General features: G+C 40.1%; 2 protein-coding genes across 7 annotated transcripts; one reads left to right on the top strand and one right to left on the bottom strand.

Moving 5' to 3' along the window:
* Positions 1-3462: 3462 nt before the first annotated feature.
* jagn1.S (jagunal homolog 1 S homeolog) lies at positions 3463-10260 on the bottom strand. Its single transcript, XM_018261439.2, has 3 exons — positions 9927-10260; positions 7474-7577; positions 3463-4101 (listed from the first exon to the last, which is right to left on the bottom strand). The coding sequence occupies exons 2-3, from the start codon at positions 7560-7562 to the stop codon at positions 3639-3641; spliced, it is 552 nt and encodes a 183-aa protein (XP_018116928.1). The 5' UTR covers positions 7563-7577; positions 9927-10260; the 3' UTR covers positions 3463-3638.
* Positions 10261-10389: 129 nt separating this feature from the next.
* On the top strand, positions 10390-23249 carry cidec.S (cell death inducing DFFA like effector c S homeolog). Of its 6 annotated transcripts, none has more exons than XM_018259629.2 (7): positions 10390-10530; positions 10620-10714; positions 15480-15552; positions 18176-18317; positions 18524-18673; positions 20492-20679; positions 22252-23249. In XM_018259629.2, the coding sequence occupies exons 3-7, from the start codon at positions 15500-15502 to the stop codon at positions 22427-22429; spliced, it is 711 nt and encodes a 236-aa protein (XP_018115118.1). In that variant the 5' UTR covers positions 10390-10530; positions 10620-10714; positions 15480-15499; the 3' UTR covers positions 22430-23249.
* Positions 23250-24561: the final 1312 nt, after the last annotated feature.

Genomic DNA, 24561 nt, shown 5'->3' with positions numbered 1-24561 from the left:
CCAGATCTCCTTAAACATACAGTATTCTGTGAGCACAGAACTTATTAGGGGCACAAATATCCCTCTGTGGCATATTTGTATTTATGCAGAAAAAGGAGCTTCCATAATGATTGCCAGTTTTCTGCATAAGCAACACCATGACCAGAAGATATTCTGCTTTATGGTACAGCATGCCTCATGGTAGCTGGCACTCTTATTTATAGAAATAACTATTATCATAGAAAATCATTTCATATAAAGCGTTGATGCTTACATTTTAAAAATTTTTACCCTTTAAAGGAAAACTATACCCCCAAAATGAACACTTAAGTAACAGTTTATATCAAATTAAGTGGTATATTAAAGAATCTTACCAAACTGGAATATAGATTTAAGTAAATATTGCCCTTTAAAGGGCATGTAGAGAAAAAAATAAAATCCCATTTTTACTTTCTTTAATGAAAAAGAAACCTATCTCCAATATACTTTAATTAAAAAATGTGTACCGTTTTTATAAGAAACCTGACTGTATGCAGTGAAATTCTCCCTTCATTTACTGCCGTGGATAGGAATTGTCAGTCGGTCCCTAACTGCTCTGCAGGGAAACAATCATACTTATGTACAGCAGGGGGAGCCCCCGCCTTACTTCCCAGCCATGCAGAACTCAAGCAGCTTTGTTTGTTTCCCTGTAGAGCAATCGGCGACTGTGTAGAGATTTGTATTGGATTTTATTTTTGCCTTTAAATCCCTTTTACTGTTTCCAACTCCAGCTGCAGGGACAAAGATCATGGAGCCAGATTTAAACAGATAAACTGGGATTCTATTTGGAGGATTATTTTGCTGCAGCCACTGGTTCTGCAGAGTTGGAGAAAGTTTGTATTAAACAATAGAAAAACTATATAATCCACATTCGATTACATGACAACACAGGACCCAGTGCAGTCTGTATATTCTGATTATTAATCAGTCTTGCTGTATCGGCTTCTGGCAGATATTTTTTAACTTGTGCTGTTTTGATAATTTATGACAATCCCTTAATAGCTCAGACCACACTGAGCATGTGCATAGTCTTGGTCTTGCAAAGATGTTTAACAAAGTCACTAAGTGTGGAAGCAAAAGACAGTACTCTTGTCTGTTAATTGGCTCATCTGACCTAACATGTTTGGTTTGTTTGTGTGCACCGTGAATCCTACAATTCACAGGGTCAGGGTCGGACTATTGCCATTTTTTTTTTTCAAATGGCAATTTTCTATTTAGGATTACCCAATGGCATGTACTACTAAAAAAAGTATATGATTATGAAAATGGTTTATTTCCATACGAGCTGTATTTTTATACACCTACTTTGTTTGGGGGGGGGTATAGTTTTCCTTTAATTAGCCGATTGGGTATTCTTTACAACATTTAGTCATTGTGCATAAAAGATTACTGTACTATATAGTTTAGGATTATCTGTGGTGTTAACCCATATTCCACTTGAAGCAGTTTAATAAATGCCCTCTAATACGTTGAAGGAGGAAGCAGTGGAAATATTGCACCCTAAGCAACCATTTATCCCCATCACATCACAGCTGTTCACCACAAAAAGCCACCAAATGCAATGACAGATACATTATATCCGTCTATGATCCCAACTGCTAGACGTACAGGTCTGTGTATATGAACGTTAAGCAGCCTATGGATTTCTTTGAACAGCCAATCAGGAGTTTAGCTAGCATCCCTATGGATTGTGCAAACTTCCCAGTGATGTAATTAGTATAACGGAGTCTTAAAGGATAAGGAAACTTTAAAAATAAGTGAAAATAAAATTGATGAGGGGGCAATTCTACGCCATGTACATTCATTATTTGTTTATATTTACTGTTAATATGAATTAATTTTGTTACAACAGCGCCACCTGCTGGTCAGTTTCCAACCAGTCTGACCACCAAGTAGTCAATAACGTTGTCAGGAGAAAGAAAGAGGCTGCTCTGATGTTCTTCTGCTTTGGAAAAAATGTGAAACCTCGTAACTTTTCTCACATCTTTCCTAAGCAGAAGAACATCAGAGCAGCCTCTTTCTCCTGACAACCTCCTTGACTACTTGGTGGTCAGACTGGTCGGAAAATGACCAGTAGGTGGTGCTGTTGTCATAAAATTCATTTATATTAACAGTACATGTATCCTTTAATATCTTGGAATTAAAAATAAATAATGGATGTTCATGGCAAAAGTGCCTCATCAACTTTACAATCACATACTTTTAAGGTTTACTTATCCTTAAAGAGCCTCTGCATTCACTTGGACGAAGGACTGCAACATATAATAAGCTGCTCCACCAATCAAGGTTTTCCTGTTAGTAATGGTCTATCAATGCACCGCTGGGGAAAAAAAAAGTCAAATGTTGAAAACGTTTTTCCCGAAATATAACAAATAATTGCAGTGGTGTCCAACCGCTAAACCTCCAGCCGTTGCTGAACAACTTATTCCACGATCTCTCAACTACTGAAGGCTACTGATGGACTGTGGGTAATGTAGTTCAACAAGAAATGGAAACCAGCAGGTTGGACAATCTTGACTGAAAAGGAATCTTTTCACCATCTTTGCTTTTGGTTTTATTCAAACTTATTAGGGGCAGATTTATTAAGGGTCGATTGTAAATTTGAATTTCAATTCGAATTTTCAATTTGGATTTTTGGTCAAAACTCACAAATTTGAGCCGGGAATAATCCAAACTCAAATTTGAGATTTATCATACCTGGACCCTGGGAACAGCTCAAATTCGACTAATCGAGATTTTCGGGTCGGTAATATTTGTTTCGTTTTAGACGTTCACGGTTTTTCTTAAAGGAAAGGCTTAAACTAAGTAAGCTTTATTAGAAAGGTCTCTATAAATACTAGGGATGCACCGAATCCAGGATTCGGTTCTGGATTCGGCCTTTTTCAGCAGGATTCGGATGAATCCTTCTGCCTGGCCTTACCGAATCCTTTTTTGCATATGCAAATTAGGGATGGGGAGGGCAATCGTGTACTATTTGCCGTAAAACAAAGTAAAAAAATGTTTTCCCCTTCCCGCCCCTAATTTGCATATGCTAAGGATTCGGGGGTTCGGCCGAATCCAAAATAGTGGATTCAGTGCATAAATAAATACACCAGTAAACCCTCAAAGTAATGCTGCTCCGAGTCCTCTTGTCAAAAGAAACACCACATTTCTTTCCTTCTATTGTGTAATCATGGACTTCTGTATCAGACTTCCTGTTTTCAGCTTGAACCTCCAGGGCTAGGGCTTGAGCATGCTCAGTTTGTTCCTCTCTCCTCCCAGATGTATGAAGCAGGAAGTGATGTTACACCAAGCTAATATGGCAGATGCTATCCTTAACAACCAGATAGAACCTCTAGAGCTGTTTATACTGGTATGGTAAAGGATTGTGCAGAATAAATACAGCATTCTAGCTTGCACTATTGTGGCTAATCTATTGGCAATAAACTGGCTTGGTAGCTTTGCTTCTTCTTTAAATATACTCACATTCGAGTTGTGAGTACATTCGAATTTATTAGAGTAAAAAAAATTTGCAAAAACTCGAAATTCGACCTTTGATAAATCTGCCCCTTAGAGTTGTCTTGCCATGCACCTCTGCAATGTCCTTGTACTTTGGCCCTCAAGAGAGTCACTTGGTTTTGTTATTTCTTCTTCTTCTCCTGAGTATTTGTGAACCAAGAGTCCAACAGCTTCTTACTGTAGTAGATCTGCCAGCCATGGACCTGCACGGCTACCACCATGAGCAAGTACATAACAGAGATGGCGGAGAAGCCGAAGATGAAGCGGTAGGCCTTGCCATGGCGGTATAGCTGCTGTGCCATAGGGAACATCTCCAAGGTGCCGTAGATGAGGGGGGCAATGGAGAAGAGTCCCATACTAATCATGGAGATCACCAGATAACTGATGTTGTTACGTGGGAATGAGAAGAGACCAAAGAGCGACGGGATGATGCTCAGAAGGTACGGGTACTCCCATTGGTATGGCATGGCTACCAAATCTTTGGAGACCAACTTAAAATGAGACACACACATCTGGGCGGCAATCAGCAGCCAGATAACCAAGTGGGCGTATATCAGCTTCTTGATTTTATTCTTTAAAGAAGCGCTGGGAGTGAAAAGAAACAGGACAATAAGTCATAGCACAAATAATTACACAGATACAGCAAATGGAACAACCTTCTATCACAGGGGTGCCCAAAAGGTAGATGGGGATCTACCAGTAGACCTTTAGCTAGTTATCAGTAGATCTCAACAAACTGCTTGTCTATATCAATATCTACATTGTCATGCTATTTAGTCATAATTTGGCTCTTCCAGAGCAGGAAGTAGTGTAAGCAAACACCCACTGATTCCTATAGGTGGCCAAACTTGCTCTTTTTGCCATAACATGGAAGTATGAAGCCCTTTAGATACTGATGTAAAAATATTGCAACATATTTTTTCATGCAAGTGAAGGCAGCTTGTATTTCCAGGAGCAACTTACAAATGCCTTTGAAATGCATGTACAGCATTAGTAACCTGTTTACAACCTGTTCTTCCGCCTCCAACAGTATTTGGCACTGTTCCTGTGTTTAAAATAGATGTGAGCATCCAGCAAACCTTTAACTCCAGCAGCACTTCCATCTTAAGGGGACGCCATAGAGGTCATTATACACCCAGCTTTTCTTTGCATTTAAACCAGTGTCTGTGAGTTTCCAGTCTTTACTTTCACAGAAGTTAAAGGGGTTGTTCCCCTTTAAATTAACTTTAATATGATCTAGAGAGTGATATTCTGAGACAATTTGCAATTGGTTTTCATTTTTATTAGCGGTTGTTGAGTTGTTAAGCTTCTTATTCAGAGGCTCTGCAGTTTGTAATGTCTGCAATCTGGTTTCTAGGGTCCGAATTACCCCAACAACCATGCATTGATTTTAGTAAGAGACTGGAATATAAATAGAGTGCCCTGATAGAAAGGAGTAATGAAAAGTAGCAATAACAGTTAAATTGCAGCCTTACAGAGCATTTGTTTTATAGATGGGGCCAGTGACTCCCACTTGAAAGCTGGAAAAAGCAGCCAAATAATTAAAAAAAAACTATAAGAAGTCCAACTGAAAAGTTGGCAAATTCTAAGCATTCTATAAAAGTTAAATTAAAGGTGAACCACCCCTTTAAAGAACTAACCCCTAAAAATGAATATGGCTAAAAATGTCATTTTATATACTATGCATGAGGCTAAAGTTTCAGCTTGTCAATAGCAGCAATGATCCAGGACTTCAAACTTGTAACAGGGGGTCACCATCTTGGAAAGTGTCTGTGACACTCACATGCTCAGTGGGCTCTGATTGGCTGTTGAGAAGCTAAGCTTAGGGCTCGTCACTAATTATCCAGCAGAAAATGAGCTTCCCCTGTAATATAAGCTGATGCTACAGGTTTGCTGATTATTAAATTCTGATGCTAATTGCACTGGTTTCTGTGCTGCCATGTAGTAATTATCTGTATTAATTACTAATCAGCCTTATATTGTGACATTTCTATTCTATGTGTACTGTATATTGTGAGTGGGTCCCTAAGCTCAGTAAGTGACAGCAGCACAGAGCATGTGCAGTGAATCAGCAGAAAAGAAGATGGGGTAGAGGTACTTGGGCATCTTTGGAGACACAGATCTTTACTTTGGGTTTATAATGTGTAAATGAATGAATGAAAAGGCATTGTTTGTTAAACTGAATTTTCATAATCGAAGTTGAATTAGTTGAACCATTTATTATGTTTGTCCCTGCTGAACAGAATCCCTGAGTTGCATTAAAGGGGTGGTCCACCTTTAAGGTAACTTTCAGTATGATATAGAATGGTCAAGTCTAAGTAACTTTTCATTATTTATTTTTAATAGTTTTATAATTATATGCCTTTTTTCTTCTGAATCTTTGCAGCTTTCAAATGGGCGTCGCTGACTCCTTCTAAAAAAACAAATGCTCTGTAAGGCTACGAAGGTATTGTTATTGCTAACTGTTATTACTCATCTTTCTATCAGGCCTTTCCTATTCATATTCCAGTCTCTTATTCAAATCAATGCATGGTTGCTAGGGTAATTTGGATCCCTAGCTATCAGATTGCTTGAAATGCAAATTGAAGAGCTGCTGAATAAAAAGTTAAATAACTCAAAAAAATTAAATAAAAAATTAAAACCAATTGCAAATTGTGTCAGAATATCCCTCTCTACGTCATACTAAAAGTTATCTCAATGGTGAACAACCCCTTTAAAGGAATTGTTCATTGTAAAAATAAAAACAGGATAAATAGATAGGCTGTGCAAAATAAAAAATGTTTCTAATATAGTTAGTTAGCCAAAAATGTAATGTATAAAGGCTGGAGTGACTGGATGTATAACATGTCAGTCAGAACACCACTTCCTGCTTTTCAGATCTCTTGGTTTACACTGACTGGTTACCCTGGTTACCAGGCAGTAACCAATCAGTGACTTGAGGGGGGGCCACATGGGTCATATCTGTTGCTTTTGAATCTGATCTGAATGCTGAGGGTCAATTACAAACTCACTAAACAGTTATGTCCCATGTGGCCACCCTTCAAGTCACTGACTAACTCAGAGTTATAGAGCTGAAAAGCAGGAAGTTGGATTCTGGCTGTTTTATTAGACATCTGTTCACTCCAGCGCCTATATATTACATTTTTGGCTAACTAACTATATTAGAAACATTACACAGCCTATCTATTTACACAGTGTTTATTTTCACACTGAACTGTTCCTTTAAAGGCATCTGTTAGAATTGCTAACTGTTAGAATCTGCTAATATTACTGCTGAAAAATGTATCAACTACTATAATAGTTCAGAATCTGCACCTGGAACACTGACCTTCCCAGCTGAAAGAAAAATTGGAGTGTGTGCTGCCACAAAAAAGAATATCCAAAAGGAAAAATGAGTAAGTGCCCTATCAGGCACAAAACGCATTAGGTTTTATGTCCTAATAATTTCTCTACTTTTTTTAAAAAAACATTTAGCTCTTGATTATTGGAGATCCTCACATTTTTCCTTTTGGATTTAGTGCCTTCCCAGCTGAAACATTAAATTTTAATCTTCAGTTTTGGAAAAACATTAAAAATACAAGACATGAAAAGCAATTGAAAAGTGTCTTTATTTCTGATGAACAATATTAAAACAGTGGAACTGAAAAAAAGTGTTGGAAGTGAACTCTCTAAATTCAAGCATCACTGAAAGGGCAGGAGCTGCACTGCCATCTACTGGCTGTACTCATGTATTACAATATATCTCAAACCAAAGATCTTTCTGCATCTTTCACATTTGCCCCAAAAGTCCTAAAACTGTAAATAACAATTTCTCTTCCTGGGGATTCAGACAGAGTCTATCAGCTGTCCTGGCAATAACTGTGGCTGGACTATGTGTTGTTAACTGCTGAAGGCTGCCACGGGATGATGGGGGTTGACTGCTGGGGAAGTGCAGCTCTGATACAGGACTGTACGTACCTCATTTTATAGTGGCTGGCTACTTTCTCTCGATGTTGAAAGTCGCTTCCATCTGAACCGGTTGCCCGAGGGCCAGAACGGGCGGCCATGATTGATTTTATAACCTGGGAATAAATTATCGGTCTCAAATCAATCATCTGCAGTAGCTTAAGGAAAACATCAAATATATTTTCTGCCAAATGAGTGTGAGAGAGTGAGGTAGTTTAGGCCAACATTCTCTGTCCTGTAGGCGGGTTTCAAATTTTTCTTATGCCCATGAGTGGGGTGGGCCTTACAGCAAAAACTCAGAACTGCACCTGGTTAATGATTATACTGGCAATTATTTGTTCTGTCTTATAATTAATCTGCATATGAGAACATGAACACACAGATTAGTTGCTGGTCAAACAAGGGATGGAAGTGGCTTTCAATTTGGTAACCATTAATTAAACTGGCAGCTTGTTGGCCAGTGTATAGGCCTAATAATAAGAACTACCCAATGAATATGTAACAAAATCTATATGTATCAGACAAGCTGAAAAATCCCAGTGACCAAGGATGTGGAACTGCATGGGGCCCCAATGTCAGCCAATTGTTGGCCAAAAATTTGGCACCCTATCTGTGTGGCTTAAAGTATTAGTGTTATGTTCCTATAACCGGTCAGATCATATCAGTATAATAAAGGCTGGCATGGGCTGCAGAGAGGGACAAGTAATATATAGGGAATAAAGTACCCCCTCTTGTAAAATATAAGGATATGTTACCGAAGAGTTCCATGAAGGGAAGTCCTTGGTGACTTATAATATCCTTATATTTTACAATGGGGGTACTTTATTTACTATATATACACACACCTATCTGGTTGCTGTTACTTCTCTCATTCCCCAGTGCAAAGTAACAAGGGGCAAAGACAAAGGTTTGTGTGGCACCCACCTCTAAAGCTGGCCATAGATGTAAAGATTTTTAAAAGATCCAATTGTTATCATGAGACCATGATTATCTCGAAATGATAGTTTAAATGTACGATGTGTCCATCAACTAAAAAGACCATTTCAGACGATATTGGCAGCAAAACTGAAGGGTAGCTGCCTGCTTGGCCCTGCAAACATAGATAGATTGCACTGGGGCCTATAAAGATTTTTTAACCTGGCCGACAGATGTCGGCCGAAAAATCCTAAAATGTACGATCGTTCGAATCCCACTAACTTCACGATAATTTGACGGATTGGTCGGACTTCGCTTATATCGGTCGTTTGGCAAGAAAAATCTTTGCGTCTATGGGGGTACACTCACAACAGAGGTTGTCAACCCCCTTTAAACTAGTAACATGGCTCACAAGAAACAAGAGATGCTTTCTGCTGCCTTGTTGGAAAAAATGATGATATTAGACGTCATCTTGGGAGTTCCATGACCTGTATAAATTCAGTCCTTGGTGACTTATAATATCCTTATATTTTACAATCGGGGGGGGGGGGGGAATTTATTCCCTATATAATACACAAAAGCCATGAATATCTTGTAAATTATATCCTTATAAACGGTGAGTTCTGATGTCATCAGTTATAAACATTGAGTTCTGATGTCATTTATGTCACATGACTCGCTGAAACTTGTGTATTATAATAAATAAAGTACCCCCAGTTGTAAAATATGAGGATATTAGAAGTTACCTCGGAGTTCCATGACCTGTATAAAAATATGGTCATGGGAATCCTCGGTAACTTATAATATCCTTATATTTTACAAGAGGGGGTACTTTATTCACTATATATACACACCTATCTGGTTGCTGGTACTTCTCTCATTCGCCAGTGCAACGTAACAAGGAGCAAAGAAACAATATGTGGCATTGCCAGTGTGATCTTATGGGGGAGTAACAATTAGGGTTGCCAATTTTTCTGGGAAAGAAATACCTGCCTTCCTCTATATTTATCTTTCTTCCTGGCCAGGTGGCAACCCCAGTAACAATATGAGGAGCAGCCAGCAGTCCTTCAGATGTCATTGAACTATAACACCCCACAATCCTGGACAGGCTGGAAGATGCAGTTCAACCAAACCTGGGATATTGCCTTTCCCTGGAGTCAGTCCTAACACCTGAGAGAGAGGATGTAAAGGCAAAACTCTATGTTTCCTCCTGAATGAGAGCAGCACAGGCAGCAGAAAGCATCTCTTGCTTCATGAGAGCCATGTCACTAGTTTAAAGGGGATGACAAGTCTTGATGTGAGTGTCCCCTGGTCCTAGAGGTGAATTCCGAGCACTCGTTTCATTGGCTCCAGTGCCCCCGTTACATGGCTTCTAGCGTTGCTTGTCAAGATGTGCTGCAGCAGCTCTATATGCGCCTCCTCTCATAATAAATACAGTCTGAGCCTACTGATGCCAGTGCCGCACTAAATCCACATTCCTCCAGCCTAGCCACGACACACAAACAATAGGGACACGATTAAACATCCACAATAGCAAGATACCCACTTACCACGCTCAATGAACCCGGTGCAATGGCAACATCCGCCCAGTCAGCGTTTCTCCCCGACTACTTCCGCCCGGCTCCCGCCGCCATATTTGTCCACCCGGAAGTGACATAACCAGCTGCCAGAAGACCCAGTGCAGTAGTCCTTTGTAAATTAAATACAACCATATGTGCCCAATCTCTGCTTTATGAGTAAAAACTGCTCAAGGCTCTGTGGAATTGTCATATGAGATTGCATTTACCTAATAAATAAAATGGGTGAGGTTGGTAATACTAGAAACTACACTGAGTCAGGATATCAAGTGCTATTTGAATTTGTTTTATGGGTTGTGAGTTTTCAAAGGGACTTATCTTTCCTTTATCATTTCACTGAGCATGACAGCAGCCATTGAGCCCTGTAATCAGCGTAATTGAATCCCTAATAGGGAGGGAGGGCAAGTTTGGGGCAGGCTCAAGCATATTGTGCAAACAGCTGGGAATGTGTTTCCATGGCCCCAGACAGCTGTGCACAGATCCCCTGTGAGCAGGAGGCAGGGCAGTAATGGCTCCCACTGAACAGCAATGACCTGTGCTCCTGTTTGTGCTGGGACAACTGAAGGAATGGCCTGAGGTCAGTGGGACAGGGAATTATGGGTAGGTAGGAGTGACCTGCACTGAAAACAGAGTCATAAACATCTCCCAATCTCTCTACTGTCACAGTAGGTGTCAAGCCTGCTGACTGTGGCACTTGTGGGGGAGACTGGGTCCCAGGGAACTGAGTGCAACCTAGCAATCCTTTCAGTCGTATATACAGGGTAAGTAAGGATTTTATTTTTTGGTAGGGGGGTTGGATATAATGTAATAAAAAAGCAAAGGATGAAATAGACATGTCACATTGCCTGTGCTTATCTAGACTGAGTCAGAGTTGTAGTCCAGTAAACAGAGGGCAGGAATGTGTATAATCAATATGAAGCAATGCGTGTTGCACTAAATATGAGCTAATGACTGTAATCACCAGGTATGTTGATATAAAATATATCTTGAAAGGTTAATCTATTTTCTGAATTGACGCTCCTATGGAACCCTGGGAGTTGCAGTTCAGGCTTTGGCAAAGAGGAATTCAACTGTCTAAAGTATCATTGCATAGAATATAGTTTCCTCCACCCTGGTGGAATGATATGTAACAGTATCACATACCTGGGGGATCTGTACCATGTTTAATAAGAAATTCCCGTTGTGCCTTTCTCTACTAACAACGAACCTGTATCATTCGCATAATAGTTACTGTTTGTTCAGACACACGAGACGGCTTTCTCCTTTGCATGTTTGTTTTGAAAGTAAAGGGGGTGGATGAAAATAGAGCAGTGTGTGGAGTTGGGGAGAGCAATAAAAGCCTAAATACAGTGCAGCCTTTCATATTATGGCAAACAGAGTATTGGTTCCAGCTGTTTAACTTGCCCTTTAAACTCCAACTGAAATGTAACCTGTGTCAAAGGGGGATTCCAGGGAAGGCATGCAGGGTTTGGCAAAAATGTATGTTGTTGTGCACACACACACGTATTACTGCTTTCATCAGTCAGATAATTATACCTTTTTTTATAATCCTATTTCATTTCAACACAGTTGTTTAATGGGATCTCCACCCACAACTGTTATTTGCACAGATAAAGAAAATGTAATTCTAAGCAGCTTAAGGTGGCCATAGACGAAAAGATCCGCTCGTTTGGCAACATCGCCAAACGAGCGGATCTTTCCCAGATATGCCATTAACGAGCATGGCTTTATCGGGGGTAATCTGAACGTTCAGCCGTATGGCCGAACGATGCGATTACGATGTGCAATGGGCTCCGGTGGGATCGGTCGGGTCAAAATCAAACCTGTCAGATCGACCAAACGGCCGATCTCCACCGGACGAAAGATGTCAGCACACGCCACACTCGATCTTTGATTCGTACGATAGGATCTGTGCATCTATGGCCAGCTTTACTCATATGCATTCATTACAAAATGTTCATTGGTTTTCCAGTTACTTGGAATGTAATTGCTATTGAAATCAAGGTTTGTTCATTCCCAGTTCCGACTCTTGTAGCAGCCGGCGGTTCTCCTCCAGGTCTGTTTTTCAACTGGCTTCTGTCAGTCCGCACCGATAGTGCAGAGAATCGAAATGGCCAGAAAGGCGTTGCTTTCAATAGCAATTACATTTACAGATAACAAACTAACTGCTAAATATTTGTAATTGCTATTGAAATCAAGGTTTGTTCATTCCCAGTTCCGACTCTTGTAGCAGCCGGCGGTTCTCCTCCAGGTCTGTTTTTCAACTGGCTTCTGTCAGTCCGCACCGATAGTGCAGAGAATCGAAATGGCCAGAAAGGCGTTGCTTTCAATAGCAATTACATTTACAGATAACAAACTAACTGCTAAATATTTGTAATTAAAGGAGAAGGTATTTTTACTTGGGGGTGCCAAAAGTTAGGCATCCCCAAGTGATCGCACGTACTTACCTGAAACCTTGGGCCGGTGCTCCTATTAGGAGAAAACTGCACTGCCACAGGATTCTTCCAATGAGCTTCACGGAGCGACAGGCTTCCTTCTTCTTCTTTCTTCAAATTTCCCGGAGCAGACGCATGCTCTTGTAGAATTAAATAGACGGCTTTTTCGTTAAAGTTCGGCTTTTCGTGCTACTGCGCATGCACAGCCGTGATAAAAAAGAAGAAACCGGAAGATGATCGTTCCGTGGTGCTCGCTGGAAGAACTCCGGGCCGGTGCAGTTTTCTTTTAATAGATGCACCGACCTGCGGTTTAGGTAAGTACACGCGATCACTTGGGGGTGCCAAACTTTTGGTACCCCCAAGTAAAAAGAGTTTTCCTTCTCTTTTAAATTGTATTAAAAAAAGTTGCTCAGAATTTCATTTCTTTCTTTAATAGGGGTAAATATATCAAAGAGTGAAGTTCCGCCACTAGAGTGAAATTCCGCAGCTCTCCATTGATTTCTATGGGATTTTGAAAGGCGTATTTATCAATGCGTGAAGTGAAAGTTCACCCTTTGATAAATACGCCTATAAAAATCCCATAGAAATGAATGGAGAGTGGCGGAATTTCACTCTAGTGGCGGAACTTCACTCTTTGATAAATATACCCCATAGTGTTAATCTGTCTTTAATAGTGTTGTATTGTTTTCTGTTACAAATAACTCATTTTGTCGCAGGTGCAGAATTCATGTAACTTGTAATGAATAAAACACAGGACACTCTGTGTAATATTAGTAAATATAAATTAACATTTCATGCTAAGGGTATATGGTCCTGTCATGGATTTATTAGACATGTGCTCTGATTCTTTATTTTTAGAATCCCTGCCATAAAGCAAGAAGGGACTGCTGTTTTTGCCAAAACTGGAAGTAAAGTCACATTACATTAACAAAAATACATATACATGTACATTTGGGGGTCCTAGAAAGACATATGAAGAATGTACCTCCTGTGCCGTAGGCCTGCATGATTTAGTGCCATATGGCATTGGCCACATGCAGCCAACTGATCAAACACAGTGCCACATGGTGACATATGAGGCCCCCCACTCAGGCTCATGGATGCCATGACTTCTGAAGCTCAGCTGCTGCTGCTGAATCTGTTAGGAAGTATGCAGTGCCTGACAAGTATTGTCCCCCTGTCAGCTAAATAACATAGTTCAGGTATGAGTCCTGTTATCCAGAATGCTCGGGACTGGGGGTTTTCGGGATAACAGATCTTTCCGTGATTTGGATCTTCATACTTTAAGTCTACTAGAAACTCATTTAAACATTGATTAAACTCCATTGCTCACAATACAGATTAGTTATATTGTAGTTTGAATCAAGTACAAGGTAAAAAGGAAATCATTTAAAAATTATTTGATTATAATGGAGTCTATGGGAGATGGCCTTTCCGTACTTTCTTTCTGGATGACGGGTTTCCGGATTATGGATCCTTTACCTGTATAAATGTAAAGGGAAACTAAAATTCCTAACCTAAATTTCCCTGCAGCTGATGTTACCATGGTTTCCTGTATGTGGGGGGGGGGGTGTAGAGAACATTAATAGAGGAACATTAAATTGATGCCTGCAGCAGCCTGAGCGCAGGAGCAGTCAAGCTGCAGCCATTCAGAGCCAGCGTGGGGATAGCATTACCCTTCTGTTTAGAATATTAACTCCAATTTCCATTATGGTGGATACTATGTCATGCCCTGTGTGCAGTATTGGCTTGTGACCAGTGTGATGAGAATTGCCACCTCTGGTAAGGTGAAACAATACTGTCATGTAAAATGCATCAGTTACGGTAATAGTGCTGTTCCAGCAGAATTCACCATTGAAATCTGTTTCTCAAAAGAGCAAACAGATTTTTTTATATTTAATTTTGAAATCGGACATTGGGCTAGACATATTGTCAGTTTCCCAGCTGCCCCCAGTCATGTGACTTGTGCTCTGCTAAACTTCAGTCACTCTTTACTGCTGTACGGCAAGTTGGAGTGATATCACCCCTCTCCCATCCCCCACCCCAACAGTCTAACAACAGAACAATAGGAAGGTAACCAGATAACAGCTCCCTAACACAGGATAACAGCTGCCTGGTAGATCTAAGGGTAAGGTCACACTGGGCGATTTGGGGAGATTTAGTCGCCTGGTGACTAATCGCCTCGTCTTTGAGGCGAACCAATCTCCCCAAATGCCTTACCTCTGTCTTGCACCTGCGGCACGGCACGGCACACGCGTTGCTTCGTATTCCGAAGTTGCCTCGCGAGGAAACTTTGGGCGACTTCAGAATAAGAAGCGACGTGTGTGCCATGCCACAGGCGATTTTTCATTTTTGCCGGCGCAAGACAGAGGTAAGGCATTGGCGAAATCTCCCCAAATCGCCCAGTGTGACCTAACTCTAAGAACAGCACTCGATAGTAAAATCCAGGTCCCACTGCAACACATTCAGCTACATTGAGTAGGAGAAACAACAGCCTGCCAGAAAGCAGTTCCATCCTAAAGTGTTGGTTCTTTCTGAAAGCACATGACCAGGCAAAATGACCTGCGATGCACCTACACACCAATATTACAACAAAAAAAAAAAAATACACTTGCTGGTTCAGGAATAAAATTTTATATCGTAGAGTAAATTATTTGCGATGTAAACAGTGTAATTTGGAGATAAAAAATACATCATAAAAATCATGAGAGAGTCCCTTTAATAATGACACAGGATATTGTAACTGTATAGTCACACTGGGACACAACTCTGTGTGACGTCCGCTTGCACAATACCCATGTGGCAGAGACTTTGCTCCTCTGATGACTTCATGTCCTGATTATTAGTACAAAGGTCTCCCAGCAGCCCAGCCAGACTATTTAACTCTCATATTAGCTCCTGAAACAACAAAACCAGGGGTTCTACTGACTGTGACAGCTGCTCCTTAGAGGTGTGATGGCATCAGAGTAAGTACGGTTGGTGGTCTTTCATATACAAATTAATAGAATTGGATAGTTGCTGAGAATCTATAGACACTCTGTGTGCCCAGTATTGCCCTGATAATGACTCTTCTTATTCTTGTTTAGAAGAGAACAAATCATTCTGACTAAGATGGAGTACGCCATGAAGTCTCTGAGCCTCCTCTCCCCCAAGTCTCTCTCCAAGTAAGTGATATAATGGGTTTATTTAGATTTGTCACCCTAGGCGACTATTTAACAGCACTGATACCACAGCTGAAGCCATTGTAAGTCTGACAAATGTTTCTCAGTAGCATAAGACACACACAGAGGTGTCAGAAGAGACACTTGCTCTTAAACACGTCAATAATCATTCTGTTGCCCCAAGGAGTGGTCTCCTCTGTGTTCATGTGTCTCATGTGAGCAAATATGTTCATGTGAGCAAATAGAGAATGGAGTGGCCAATCATTATAAATCTCTAGTGAGAGCCTGCACATAAAGTGATATTAAGTTACCATCAGTGGGTAATGTGGGTAGCAGAAGTCACTTAGGGGCAGAATTATCAAGGGTCGAAGTGAATTCGAGGGAATTTTCAAAGTAAAAAAATTCGAAATTCGAAGTCATTTTTTGGATACTACGACTTCGAATTTACTTCGAATTCGATTTGAAGTAAAAATAGTTTGAATATTCGACCATTCGACAATCGAAGTACTGTCTCTTTAAAAAAACTAAAAGTCACTTAGGGGCAGAATTATCAAGGGTCGAAGTGAATTCGAGGGAATTTTCAAAGTAAAAAAATTCGAAATTCGAAGTAATTTTTTGGATACTACGACTTCGAATTTACTTCGAATTCGATTCGAAGTAAAAATAGTTCGAATATTCGACCATTCGACAATCGAAGTACTGTCTCTTTAAAAAAAACTAAAAGTCACTTAGGGGCAGAATTATCAAGGGTCGAAGTGAATTCGAGGGAATTTTCAAAGTAAAAAAATTCGAAATTCAATTTAATTCAAAGTAATTTTTTGGATACTTCGACCATCCAATAGGATACTACGACTTTGAATTTACTTCAAATTAGATTTGAAGTAAAAATAGTTTGAATATTGGACCATTCGACAATCGAAGTCTCTTTAAAAAAACTTCGACTTCAATACTTCGCCAAATTAAACCTGCCGAAGTGCTATTTTAGCCTATGGGGACCTTCTACAACCATTTTCTAAGTCTTTACACATCGAAGTAAAATCGTTCGATTGAACGATTAAATCGTTTGAACGATTTTACTTCGGTTGCCTCGATGGCCAAATTTGGTGAAAAATACTTTGACTTCTATATTCGAAGTCGAAGTATTTCAATTGGATGGTCGAATTTCGAAGTATTTTACACTTCTAAATTCGACCCTTGATAAATCTGCCCCTTAGTGTATATGACAAATAGCCAATGGGAAAATGGCTTGTGTATCTCAGAATAATACAGCTGCCTTTGTTTTTTTTTGTTTTTTTATTGTTTGTGCCCCTGAGGAAGACCACTAACATGCTGGGCTCAACAATTATTTTTGTAACCCTCTTTTTTTGATGTAATAAACATTTTTTCTTTTTGTAAATTGAGTGTGCAATCCTTTCTTGTTTTTTTAGAATAATATATGGTAGCAGTCCCTTTTATATCATATATTTAGAAAGGGTGCTGGGAGTTGTACTTATGCCACAGCATCAAAGTCACCTTTTCATATCCCATTTTATTCCATGCTAAATTTACTGTAGACTTGCCACATTTAGCTTCATTTCTCATTTGCCAGCCTTGAACTCCGCGGAGGATGCATCAGACTCGCCCCTTATGCAATCAGCAATGTTTGTGTTAGAAAGTGAGACTGGTGTACTAAAGTTCAGCAATTGTTGGGAAATCTTCCACAATCTGCATGCTAGAGTTATAAACCATATAATGAAATGATAGCTTACATCAGAGGCCCCGTTGTAGGTCAGTAAGGAATAATGTTACAGTTAAAGAAGTTTTCTTTATTCCACTTTGCATTGTAATGATGCTATTGCTCTATGTACAGGTTTGGGACCCGTTATCCCGAGACCCATTATCCAGAAGGTTCTGACTTACGGAAGGGCCATCTCCCATCAACTCCATTACAATAAATGAATCCAGATTTTTTTTTAAAAAATTAGCTTTTTCTCTTTAATAATAAGTACCTTGTACTTGATCCAAATTCCAAAGTAAAATATAATTAAATCTTACTGGAAGCAAAACCAGCCAATTGGGTTTATTTAGGGGGTTATTTATCAAAGTCAAAAAATCCACTCTGGTTTTTTATGCTTATTTATTATTACATTTTCACATAAATTTGCTTTGCGGGAAAAAAATCAGATTTTCACGATTTTTTGGGATTTGTTTTCATCCTATTTTCACGAATTTCACGATTTCTTTGAAATTTTCACCCGAAAACTCGACAGGTCTGATAATCCGGATTTTCAGATTCGGACTGCTCCATCCTTTAGGGTTTAATAAATTCCAAAACATTCGAGATTTTTTTAAAACTCTGATTTTATAAAGAAAAATCACACATTTTTCATGATTTTTGCATTCAGAGTTTAGTAAATAACCCCCTTAATGCTTACATGATTTGCTAGTAGATTTAAGGTATAGACATCCAAATTACAGAAAGATCCATAATCTGGAAAACCCCAGGTCCTGAGCATTCTAGATAACAGGTCCCATACTTGTATTATGTCACAGCCCACCCATGACAGCTCTGGCTTTGTGTGATTATACTATTCCATTATTTATATAAATTATTTATTTATATATATCTATTGTCTTTTTTTTTTAGGTGTGTGTCTGTGAGTGCTTCTATGACCCAACAGCTTCTCTCTCGTCCTGCATCTAAGCCCAGACCCTACAGGGTGTGCAACAATGATCGCAGTCTCAGGAAAGGCATTATGGCTGACAGTCTGGAGGATCTAATCAACAAGGTAGAGACTCTGTCCATGTTTTTATCATGTGGTTTTAGATTAGGGTATTTGCACAAGGCACTGCCAATATTATATGGTTTCTGTGGGGGGGTCATTGAGAAAAGCCAAAAGACAGATTATATTGTGTAAAACCTGTTAGATGTCTTTAGTATTGCCCATACCTCCTCCATCATGGGTTGTTGTGACCCTCATATCTGTGTCCTTAGACTCTGGATGCTCTGCTATTGAATGAAGCGATTACTCTGGTTCTGGATGAAGACGGGACATGTGTGGACACAGAGGAATTTTTCCGATCTTTGGAGGATGGCGCCGTTTTCATGGCACTTGGAAAAGGACAGAAATGGAAATCTACAGAGGTGAGCTGTTACCCAACATCAGGCGTCCTTGTGGCTGTATTGTAATTAAAGGGAAACAATTACAATATTAGTTCTTTTATAATCGTAACACTGTTACTGTATGAAAACACTTTGTCCAAATTGACTGCAGTAGCACTTTAAACCATAACCAAAATCCTTCTCTGAATGACTGCTAAATGACAGACACCTTAAAGGAGAAGGAAAGGCTTGCAGCACTTGGGGGTGTCAAATGTTAGGCACCCCAAGTGATTATAGTTACTTACCTATACCAGCGAGCACCTCCTTCTTTGCGCGGCTGCAAATGAACAGTGGAAGGAAAAGCTGAACTTTAACTAAAAAGTCGACTATTTCGTTCAACTGCGCATGCGTTTGCCCCAGGAAATTTGAAGACAGAAGACGGAAGTGGATCACTCCGTGGTGCTCACTGGTATATCCTCGGGCCAGTGCAGTTTTCTGCTGATAGGAGCACCGGCCGGGGGTTTCAGGTAAGTAAATACAATCACTTGGGGTGCCTAACATTTGGCACCCCCAAGTGCTGCAAGCCTTTCTTTCTACTTTAATGCATACCTCCCAACTGTCCCATTTTGAGTGAGACAGTCCTCATTTTGACAGCTCAACCCACAGTCCTAGATTGTTGTCCCAACTTTCTCTTTGCTCTCCTGCGCTGAACAGCCAGAAAAAAAACAACAATTCTAACTTAATTGGCTTTTGGCAGAAAGGCCAGAATATGTGGCAGGTGCACTTAGATACATTTGTAACAATTTAAGATAAACAAAGAAACCGTTGTAACAATTTAAGATGAGCAGGTCTATCGGGGAAACTGTGACTTGCTGCTTGAAGGGCAATTCACCTTCATTAGCAAAACTGTAATAACACATAAAAACCATAGAAATTTGATCAAACTTTCATAACCTGCCACATTTTGTAAAATAAACATAGTAATTAGGGGGTGTGTCTCACAAAAAAGGGCCAAAATGGTCAAAAATGTCACAGAGCTCTGCACATCAAATCTTTTTAGTTGGGAGGTATGGAGCGGAGACAGAGAGACACCAAAACATTGAAGGTTGTGTTTGAGCACCGGTCTCCACTTCTCACCCACCACTGAGGGCACTTGTCATTCTGTGGTATTTGGAACAATGACAAACGTGGGGGGGGGGGGGGTGTTTGTCTGGCAATGGTCTTCACCTGAGGGAAGGGCAAAAACACCTTGGGGCATATTTATCAAAGTTAGAGGCAGGGCCGGATTTACATAGTGGGCACCCCTAGGCCCACTATCGTTCATCGCCCCTGTCCCCTCCCCTTTATTCGTGCAAATTTTCATAATCAATGGGGATTGGCCCATAGGGAATTAAAAAAATTAATGTATCTCCAGTGCATCCCCAGTGTTTTTTGAACCAATGTGGTTGTGGTTGGGCAGCATGCCGCCCCCCTGAAATCCTGCCGCCCTAGGCCCGGGCCTAGGTGGCCTTTCCACAAATCCGGGCCTGGTTAGAGGTCACCACAATCCACTAGAGTGGAATTCCGCCTCTCTCCATTAATTTCTATGGGATTTGGAGAAGCGTATTTATCAAAGGAGGAACTTTCACTTTCACCTGTTGATAAATACTCTTCTAAAAATCCCATAGAAATGAATGGAGAGTGGCGGAATAGTGCCAGTGTCCTTTTTTAAACTTCCTAGGTGCCCCACACACCCAGCAATTGATCTCACAATTAGAAGTAGAGTTAACTTGTTAAAGCCAAATAATTACTTTTTGAATCCAGCATTCAAACTGCATAAATTAGAGCTTCTGACATGTAGTTGTTATTATTCCCCCACAGAACGCCGGATACCACTTATCCCTCACCAAAAAGCCTCACAGAAAGATCGACGTTGCCTGTTTCAGTTTCGACCTCTATAAAAATCACCCTCACGATTTCATTGGTTGCCTGAATGTCAAAGCCACTTTATATGGAACCTACACATTGTCGTATGACCTGCAGTGTTATGGAGCCAAGAGAATGATGAAGTAAGTTTAAGGAGTTAGTAAGGCCTGACAAGGCACACAGACGTCACCTGGTTATATTAAAGGGATTCTGTCATGATTTTCATTCCAACTTGCAGTGCAGCAGTAAAGAGTGACTGAAGTTTATCAGAGTACAAGTCAAATGACTGGGGGCAGCTGGGAAACTGACAATATGTCTAGACTTCAAAATTAAATATAAAAAAATCTGTTTGCTCTTTTGAGAAATGGATTCCAGTGCAAAAGTCTGCTGGAGCAGCACTATTAACTGATGCGTTTTGAAAAAAAAAGAATTTGACCATGACAGTATCCCTTTAAATATATAAAATGTTTGTTATTATATGCCACTGCTCATACAGCAGCTTACTGGCTCTTACAAGGGATCACTTTATGTCACTAACTAAAGTGGCCATTGTGCCATAGCCCTTTGATTTGCCTTCCTAACTTATTTCCTATCAGATCTTGTTAAGCTATAACTCCCAGAACCCCCCAACACATTTTGAGGGTTAGGAGGTATACCACAATAACAACAGTAGAGCTGAATGCATTACCGTCTTCATCTAGCGTTACAGTAACTGCTTTCCTTCCATTACTCCTATGTGCAACTGCTGTTCTAATGGTGCAACTGGGGCCCCATCAGCTGCCCTGCTTAGACCCTAAAAAACAGCTCCATATGTACTCACATCACTTAAAGGGCAACTAAATTCTAAAATAGAATAAGACTAGAAATGCTGTATTTTGTATACTAAACATAAACATGAATTTACTGCACCATAAGCCTAATCAAACAAATGATTTATGCTTTCAAAGTTGGCCACAGGGGGTCACTATCATGTAACTTTATTAAACATCTTTGCAAGACCAAGACTGTGCACATGCTCAATGTGGTCTGAGCTGCTTAGGTATCATCATAACTTATCAAAACAGCACAAGTCAAATAATATCTGCCAGAAGCCAATACAGCAAGACTGATTAATAATCAGAATATACAGACTGCACTGGGTCCTGTGTTGTCATTTAATCTAATGTGGATTTATAATTTTTGTATTGTTTAATATAAACTTTCTCCAACTCTGCAGAACCAGTGGCTGCAGCAAAATAATCCTCCAAATAGAATCCCAGTTTATCTGTTTAAATCTGGCTCCATGATCTTTGTCCCTGCAGCTGGAGTTGGAAACAGTAAAGGGAATGTAAAGGAAAAAATAAAATCCAATATATATATATATATCTCTACACAGTCGCCGACTGCTCTACAGGGAAACAAACAAAGCTGCTCAAGTTCTACATGGCTGGGAAGTGAGGCGGGGGCTCCCCCTGCTGTTCATAAGTATGATTGTTTCCCTGCAGAGCAGTTAGGGACCGTCTGACAATTCCTATCCACAGCAGTAAATGAAGGGAGAATTTCACTGCATACAGTCAGGTTTCTTATAAAAATGGTACACATTTTTTAATTAAAGTATATTGGAGATAGGTTTTTTTTCATTAAAGAAAGTAAATTAGATTATGTGCCTTTATGCTCATTTCTGTACCAGCCTATGGCAGTGCTGAGGTATCTAATGGGGGATTACTATATTGCAGGGAAGCACTACGCTGGACTCTATACACCATGCAGGCCACAGGACATGTGCTTCTGGGGACATCATGCTACATGAAACAGCTACTAGATGCAACAGAAAGATCAGTTCCAGAGGAGGAGAAATCCAGCACAAGCTTAAGAGACTTTATCCCATTCTCCCCTTGGAAGATGCTGCAGTAGATTAACCTCTCTTCATATATAAGAAGCTATGGCCTATTCCGATTATATATGTGATGGCTAACAAGCTCTGCTTCAGCTGTGCCTAAAAGGAATATACCATGGGGCTCTTTAATGCCAACAGCCAGATTTCTCTGGTATTTACATGCCTTTTAATTCCATGATCTATTATTGGATAAGGAAAGTAGGTCCCAAAGCAGCATCCCGACACACTCCAGATTTCCAGAGTGTTATCTATTTCACTCCAAGCAATTTGTACAAATTCATATCTCAATATCGGGTATCCCCCTATCCTCTTTAATTCTGTTCCAATACACAATAATTCACTGTCAGAGCAGAATTCCACTTTTTAACCTCTTTTATTTGGTTTTGGGACCATTTGCACTGTTTTATGTCAAAGTTCATAGTAATGTTAAGCTATGATTACTGAGCAATATTTTATGGGCGTTGGGAAGAGTTTAATATACATTTACTGCCCTCCACCCCTTCTTTAAGAAGGGCACGGGGCTCTTATCACTTGTCTTTTAGCATCACTCACATATGTATTTTAAAACCAAGAGTCACATACTGAGCATGAAACCCTGTAGGACTCTTCAGCTAAGCAACGCAGGGAAAGTGTTAATAATAAGTAGTCTATTACAATATGAAGAACAATATTAAATGTATTTGATCCAGTGGAAACCTTTGCAATGCAATTAGCACCGTCTGTTACATGTTCCATATACTGTGCTTTATGGACTTTAGAATTAGTATTTATATTTTAATATTGTTATAAACTTAAGTGTACCATATGAATTATATCATTAAAACACCTTTTTTCCCATTTTGTAGTGTTCTTATTATTTTGAACAGGTATGGGACCTGTTGTCCAGAATGCTCGGGACCAGGGAATCTTTCTGCAATGTGGATCTTCATACCTTAAGTCTACTAGAAAATTATTTAAACATTAAATAAACCCAATAGGTTGGTTTTGATTCAAATAAGGATTAATTAACTCTTAATTTGGACCAAGTACAAGCTACTGTTTTACTACTATAGAGAAAAAGGAAATAATTTTTCAAAATTTGGATTATTTGGATAATATGGGGTCAATGGGAGATGGCCTTTCTGTAATTCGGATCTTTTTGGATAACGGGTTTCCGGATAAAGGATCTGTATAAGGTTACAGTCACAGGTAGGGGCAGTGATGAGCAATGCCACTGTTGCAATGGAAAGGGAAACATGGGCAGTATGTGGCTTCTTGTTGGGCCGCTCTGCTCCTTATGTTGGTGCAAGTGTTTAGTATATGGGGATCAAAGGCCCCATTTTTGCAGCCTTTATTGCTCCATCATTGGCTTTTAGCCCTTTGTAAATGGGTGGTAATATGCACTACAATAGGGAGCCATAGTAATGACTTGGTGCATGCTGGGAAACATTAATATGCCCATTAGGTGTTGACAAGAGTATCTGAAGTCAAGTCACAACTTGAGCAATAAGGGAATCTGTGCTGCTTCTGATGCTGCTAAACTACAACGCCCCTAGGGCTGCTGCCTTTAAGATGCTGTTAAATCAATAAAGTCGCGGGCTCCTCCTCGCCTCCTTGCTCACTATATACTCAACATTTTAGGATGCCTAGTGTGTTCTACACAGTGACAGGGTAGAGCTTTCTCTTGAGCAGTGCAGTGTTCTGATAGACAAGAGCAGTAGTGTAACTAGATGCTACTGGGCTCTGCTTCAAATTCAATTTAGTGCCCCCAAATATTAATAAGTTGGCTTATTCTACCAAGATACATTAAAATTGTTCATTAATTAGGGGCTCACTCTGGACTGGGCCAGCGGAACACTGGGAAGAAACCCCGTGGGCCCCAGCTCTTTTGGGCCCCACTGGCCCAGACCAGTTCCTGCACTCACTCTCCTTACCTCCCTTCCTTGACGACTGTTGCGATGTCGTGCTTGAAAAACTTGCGAGTGGAGGGGGGGTGGTATTGGTGGCGGCGGCACAGAGTTGTTTGTAGCTGCTTCCTCTATAGTAGCCCCTGGACAGGAGGCATTTCTGCCGTTGGTCAGAGCTTAGACTTCTCACAGGTGATGAACAGGGGCGTATTTATATTAAGTCACCCGAGGGCAGTTTTTGGGGGTGGCTCTTAAAAAAAATC

This window comes from Xenopus laevis, chromosome 4S (genome assembly GCF_017654675.1).
Source record: "Xenopus laevis strain J_2021 chromosome 4S, Xenopus_laevis_v10.1, whole genome shotgun sequence".
NCBI classification, from domain to species: Eukaryota; Metazoa; Chordata; class Amphibia; order Anura; family Pipidae; genus Xenopus; species Xenopus laevis.
Note: the sequence above shows the minus strand (reverse complement) of the source record. Positions and strands in the feature narration are given on the sequence as shown.

Bases quoted from the DNA above. Each gene is read 5' to 3' on its own strand.
- jagn1.S (XM_018261439.2), bottom strand. From the start codon at position 7,562: ATGGCCGCCCGTTCTGGCCCTCGGGCAACCGGTTCAGATGGAAGCGAC. The intron at 4,102-7,473 runs GTACGTACAGTC...TTTCACTCCCAG, and splicing joins GCCAGCCACTATAAAATGAG to CGCTTCTTTAAAGAATAAAA.
- cidec.S (XM_041591337.1), top strand. The intron at 18,318-18,523 runs GTAGAGACTCTG...CTGTGTCCTTAG, and splicing joins TGGAGGATCTAATCAACAAG to ACTCTGGATGCTCTGCTATT. The intron at 20,680-22,251 runs GTAAGTTTAAGG...ACTATATTGCAG, and splicing joins GGAGCCAAGAGAATGATGAA to GGAAGCACTACGCTGGACTC.